The following is a 6,528-nucleotide window of genomic DNA, read 5'->3' as shown; positions in this document are numbered from 1 at the left end:
AGCTCGACTATAACGGCCTGGACGAGACGTGGGCACTATTTGTCTTTACGCTTAAATCGCCCCTTCTAGCCTTTGGAGTTGTTCTTCTAAAGCCCCAGAGACACGCTCCTATTCATATCAAACACTATTTAAATAGACTATACTTTCTTCACTTTGTGACCTTTGGAGTCCCTGTTATGCAACTACCGAATTAATGACTACTTTGGTCTACAGGCCAAATATAAAAAGACTATTTTAATTAACACTGCGATATAAAAAAATCACTAGCATCATCGCCAGTTTTTCTCTGACAAAAGAAAATTCTATATTGTTGAATACTGGATTTCAAGTTCCTTACAAATAAAAACTCTTAAACTCTTTGGAGGGGGAGGGGGAGTAGCCTAGTTAAACAACTAGACATCAGTTTGTTTTCGGTCATTACCTTTTGTTTAATTACTAACAATGTGGGCCATTTAAAGGGAGCGGAGAGGTTGTGGAGTGATGGAACAAAGTTTTTTAAAAAGCGTATAGTTTATACCTGCTAACTAAAATTAGAATCTTCAAACAGGAAGATAATCTTGCTCTGATTATGATTCCAGGGGTTGTCAAACACTGTTAATGCTTTACAGCACCTTTAACAATGCTTGCTTCTTGTCAAGCGATGAAGAAATACACTTCTAATAAATGATAAACGGCAAGAGAAAAAGGCTATCGCTCTTTCCGAATCAGAGAAGTACTGTATATCAGGCTTGATCAATTAATGGGTCATTAGACACTTAACATCCTGAAGGCTGATGGCTTCAAGTGTTGCAGGGGATCACTTTCAAATGCCCTTCGCTAACGAGAAGTGACCAACGCCAACAATTTTCAGAGCGAAATAAGTCACTTGGGAAGCTATCAGAGCCTGCGTGTCAATTTCTCCTGTTAAAGCAATTTCTCCTCAGCCGCCAGATTGAGGCATTTGAGATGGCAGATGTTTAGACAAGATTTTATAAATTGTCGAATATACTCCGTAATGAACCCCGACTGGCCGCTCCAAACGGAACAGCAACTAGTATTTCTCCCGCTGGGATCTGATACTCCCCTTTTAAAAACGCAGAATATAACATTATTACTCATTCCATGCAGTGAAATGCATGGGGCCTTTGAAATATTTTGAGATTGATTACAGCGAAGTCAATGGCGTTGTTGTAGGGTCGTCTGCTTGTCGCATTTGCTAATTTTAGATATTTATGTTCCTTTAGAAAGTGCGCTAATTATAATAATTAATTGCACATCTTTAGCTTTCAGTTAAACATAATGATCCGTGCCATCGAATAAATTGTGGCCTTTTAAAAAAAAACAGATTTTGGATAAAACAAAGCAACCTGCTGTTGGCCTGCAGTTTTTCAACCTTCCGTTGCCCCGTTTTCCCGGGAATATTTTCTTTTACTGCATGTTGTATCATGTTACCATTGCGCTTCACATATTCAAATTAAAGTTTTAAATGTAACAATGTTCCATCAAGTAGAATTTTTGTTGACGAGCTAGCACATTAAGACACTGTGTGAGCTCGGATACATCACCTTCATACACCATTTAAATTGGAACATTGTCAGTATTTCGAATTTACGGAAGTAGAATATAATTGCACTCTATTTGATCATCTAACACGACAGGTAAATGGCAGGCGCAGTTAAAAAAAATACGAAAAATGTCCCTCATAAAGGCGGCCTATCTATGATCTAGAAATTGAAAAATGCCGTTTTAAAACATTTAATGCCTTACTGCTTTTGTCTGCCATTTATATATTCAATAGGCTGGATATTGGAATGTTGCCGAGTGTTTGATATCGTTCCCCGGCTGCCTACATCCAAACTAGTTCATCACATTTTTTGAATTGAAATAAATATCAAACGCATGTTTAAAGATAGTTTAATTCAGTTTCCAAAACCAAAGCTGAATAAGATATTTCAAAGTCAAATGAACCCTTGAAGAGGAATTGCCAAATAATTCAAACATTTCCAAGAAATTGCAGTTGCAGACTAGTCAATTTTATTTACATTTAAGATATAAATTAGCAAAGAGTCCCTATAACAACCAAACAGATTGTAACTGTCATCACGTTTCCAAAAAAACAAGCAGATTTATTTACAAAATGTTCAGATTCCATTGCAATACAACTTGCATAAATTACGAGAAGCTTTATGTCATCATTACAAAAATAAATATCAAATGTTTTCCACTTTTCAGATACTCAAGTTCTTCAATCACATTGTTCTACTGTATATCTACAAATAGTTTTACAATAAAGCCGCATTACACCTAGAACGTGGCAAATAAACGGATCAAGTGAAGAAAACCTGAGGAGACATTATTTTCCAAAAGTCACATATACAGAATAATAATTAAACCAACAAATGCACAGATATGTTGCAGGGATTTGCTTTCTTAATAACATCATCTGTGGAATTTAAAATAGTGCTCTGTGGGTCTTCTCTATACAGTGGCACAAGATGTGATCCGGTATTATATACATTTTTTTGCTTAATAGCTGGGGGGTGGCTCGCTGACATTTTCAAAGCAATTGTGACACCTACCTGCAGACCAAGGAAATAAAAGAGAATCCCAGTCAAGCAACTCGTTCAATTGTAAGCACACAGCTGTCACAATTTCAGAGACACAGAAAGCACACGTTAAATATTGCAGGGTTTGTGGCAAGGTGGGCCATCATTATTATAAACCCTATTGTTACTAAGAAATAATGGCATGAAATAAGTTAACGCAATTTTCAGTTGGACCAATATTTAATTTGTGTGATTTCGTTTCCGCATTTTGCAGTACATTGTTTTTACTGCTTAGATTCTAAACTATGTAATTTAGACGCTTCATTGCATATGATCACTTACTTGCACTGCTGATTATACATCTATAGATATGGTTGCACTCCTACTGTGCAGACATCACTGGGGTCTGTCAAAAAATACAACCATCATTTAGTCACAGCTCTCTCTATGTATATCTATCGACCTACCGACTACAATTGCTAGTAAACATTTTCAGTCTTGGGAAATAAATATTTCATATACCTTGCACATATGCAATTCAAATATACAATAATTGCAGTGGGAGATTTGTACTGTCGCTACAGTTTCGGGGCGGTTGATTGCTATGGTTAATGGCCTGCTTTTTCACTGCAGGTCTCTTGTAAGCAGAAAGCTTGCATCAGCACGTACCTTTTTTGGAGTCGTAGTTCGTGGCCCTGAAGTGCTGTTCTAGCTGGGAACTGGTATTTTTCAGAGAGTCAGTACCCTGCTTGTGTATGGAAGCAGTATTTAAGACAGTCTCGTTGGTGCTATACCGCAGAATGCCTTGGCTTTGCAGATGATTAAAGTTGGCATAGTTCGTGTAGTTAGTGTAAAAGGGTGAAGTGTAGTAAATGGGCCTGCCAAGGATTGAAGTGGCCGGATAGGTTGAGCTAGACGATGATGAAGAGGAGTTCGGCGATGAAGAACAAATCTGTCCGATCTGCTGTTTAATATCCGAGGTGGCGATTTCTGCCAAAGACCAGAGTTTGGGTTTGCTGACTTGAGTCTGTGAGGCTGAGGAGATGATACTGCTCAGGCTGTTTTTATTTCGACTCCCCGAACTCTCGTCTTCTTGCACGCTAAGGAGTGTGGCATCCACCCTGGAGAGAGGCGAGGAAGTTATGGTTTTGTGAGAAAGGTCCCTCTCCTCCTCCTCATCGCTTCCATCATCATCATCATCAACAACATCATCATCAACAATGCAATTGTCACATTTTTCCTTCGATTCGGATCCGGATTCACAGAGGTTGTCTTCCACTCTGCTCACCTTCTCCCCTTCGCATTCGGGGGAACATGAACTGTCAGTCAACGTGTCAACGTGCAGACTGATGCCTGGAATAAAACAAGAACAGTTTACGGTTAAATAAGACAGACCACCAAATTATACGTCTCAATAGAGGAAAGCTTTTTCAGAAGCATTGGCGATTGAAAAGAAAACACCCGCAAATTAGGCGCCATCCTTTCACTCAAAACATAAAAGTAGTGCGCATTTTTAAGGGTTGGCCAGGAACTGAGTGCCGTGTTCCTTAAACAGCCATATTACAATGTGGCTAATTGGGAATTGTTCAATTCCCTTTCAGCTCCAAATAAAGCAGAAAATGTACTCTGCAATGACAACCTGCCTTGTTAAACGCTGAAATATTTAATCCAACATCACCGCCTGAAAGCCACAATTTAGTCTCAAATGATCCTCCAAAAAAGTGAGCCCCTCCAAAAACAAACGATCACTAACTATTATGTCGATGTTGCTTAAATCGGTATGCATGGATAGTAGCGAGTATAGCGTTGCCCTGATAAGTCACACAAAGCTTGAATACATCAGATATCGATCCCGACATTTGTTTTAATTAAATGCTATTTTGGCAGCCGTCACTGCATAATATCGAGTGATGGGAAGGACATTTTGCAACATCACAAACCTTCATCCTCGGCTGAAGTTTCGTTCTGGTCGTGTTTTTTCTTCAAACACTCCTCCTTGTTTCTTTCACTTTCCCCCAAGTCTTCCTCTTCCTCGTCCTCGCTCTTGTTCCTCGGAGCCCAGGTCATTTTATTCTCTTTCTTGAGTCTCCTCCTGGCGTTGGCGAACCAGGTGGAGACCTGGGTCAGGGTCATCTTAGTAATGATGGCCAGCATGATCTTCTCTCCTTTGGTGGGGTAGGGGTTCTTCCTGTGCTCCTGCAGCCAGGCTTTGAGAGTGGCTGTGGCGTCTCGGGTGGCGTTCTTCCTGTAAGCCGGGTCATTGAGTTGGTAAGGATAAGCAGCGTTACCGTAGGGGTGATAACTGAGGGTCCCAGCCATCCCTGTAGTGTGAGCATCGTACGGGGAACCCTAAAAATACAACATATCCATCAGCGTTTCAGTAGATCAGCACTGAAATTCCAACTTCCTAATCGCTGCAACTTGAAATATAAAATGATTTTTTAATTCGTTTACTTATTAGGTCTGCTTAATATTTATGCCAGCTGAAATCCTATTTTAATACACTTCAACTGTCTGAGAATAGCTTCCATGCAGCCTGGAATAAGAGATGATACTGTTGTAAATGTTTTAATTTTCATTCTTAAAGTTCTATTTTCCTGCCACATAAAAATGGCGGCGGCTCTCCCTCGTGCCTTATTATCAAACTCTTTAACAAACTTTCAAACAATGAATCCAGTAGAATGACTTTGAGACCATTGCGGGCTGCACGGACATTGCTATTTTGTAGCTGTGTTCAGTGGTGCTGAGAGGCACTCTGGGGCCACACTAGATGCTGACCTTTTCTGACTGGGATGTGCAAACGGCGATACAAACACCATCCGGCGTTACTTCCGAAAATTAGGAATCTTTTAGCTCTGATCCTGTGCAGAACTACACTTTCTCCCTCCCTACTCCCCTCCCGAATGATTGTATTCTGTCCTTTTCCAAAACAAAACCATCAAACTTTTGTTTTGTCTCGCTACGACAGCTACCCCCCTCACTATCTTGGACATTTGAAAAGCAACGTTTATTTTATTGTAGCAAATCGGTTCATGCTTTTCCCCGACCAAAAATAAAAACACAATTATGGGGACGGCTGCCTAGTGTTAGTACAATCTCGTATTTAACAAGTAACACATTGAAAACATTTTTCCAAGACGAAACTTCATTAAACCTTTTTTCCAATTAAAAAAATAAATGTTAAAAAAAAACTCAATATCCGCAAATGTAGTCAGTTGAAATTTATTGACGTACCATGTAGGACGGGAATCCAGTTGCGGGATCAGTTGAGTACTGGAGCGGATTATTGAAGCCTGTAGAGGGGGCTGTGAATGCTGCCGAGCCCGCGTACGGACTGAACGCTGAGCCGGACGAGGCTCTGCCCAGCTCGTCGCTCCTTGGGGCGGTCAGCGCTGAAGCACTGTACGCCGGGCACGAGTAAAGAGCCAGCGACCCTGCCGGCTGGTACAGATAACCCTGAGGATAAGACATTGCTTTCCAAAAATAAAAAAAAAGATTTTTTTAACCCAAAAAAATAAAAGAAAGAAACAAAACAAGACAGAAAGAGAGAAAAAAGAATTCGATTGTTACTGGAGAAGCAGCATATAGCTGAGCTTTCCCCCACCCGCCCCCCCGCCCCCTGATTTGGCTGAGTGCTGGGTTAGGAAGGTGTCTGCATGGAGCTGCAGGAACTGTTCTACAGGCTGAGTGCTTTTGCTAAGCGCTGCTGCTGAGTTCTGGTTAGATAGAGCGGCGGCGGGCAGCGCCTGTCAATCAGATCATCCTATTTACATAGCACTGCCCCGCCCCCTCCGGCCTCCCCAGCTCAGGGTTGTTGAGGGAAGATTTAAGCAGCCAGCGGCCACTTTCCACATCCCCTCATTCTCCCATTCATTCCTCTCCCCCTCCTTCCCTCTTACCTTAGCTTCACCATTCCCCTTGCTTCATGTAAACCAGGCAAGATTGTTCCATTCTCGCCTCTTACTCTGTTTTATTTGTGTACGGTGCGTTTCATTCCACACCA

The 6,528-nt window shown here is 41.1% G+C and overlaps 1 protein-coding gene across 1 annotated transcript; it reads right to left on the bottom strand.

Annotated features, from left to right (window-relative positions):
- Positions 1 to 1,877: 1,877 nt before the first annotated feature.
- On the bottom strand, positions 1,878 to 6,214 carry irx2a (iroquois homeobox 2a). The gene is made up of 5 exons (XM_078228530.1): positions 5,760 to 6,214; positions 4,466 to 4,874; positions 3,195 to 3,878; positions 2,868 to 2,931; positions 1,878 to 2,558 (listed from the first exon to the last, which is right to left on the bottom strand). The coding sequence occupies exons 1-4, from the start codon at positions 5,994 to 5,996 to the stop codon at positions 2,888 to 2,890; spliced, it is 1,374 nt and encodes a 457-aa protein (XP_078084656.1). The 5' UTR covers positions 5,997 to 6,214; the 3' UTR covers positions 1,878 to 2,558; positions 2,868 to 2,887.
- Positions 6,215 to 6,528: the final 314 nt, after the last annotated feature.

This window comes from Mustelus asterias, chromosome 2 (assembly GCF_964213995.1).
Source record: "Mustelus asterias chromosome 2, sMusAst1.hap1.1, whole genome shotgun sequence".
NCBI classification, from domain to species: domain Eukaryota; kingdom Metazoa; phylum Chordata; class Chondrichthyes; order Carcharhiniformes; family Triakidae; genus Mustelus; species Mustelus asterias.
Note: the sequence above shows the minus strand (reverse complement) of the source record. Positions and strands in the feature narration are given on the sequence as shown.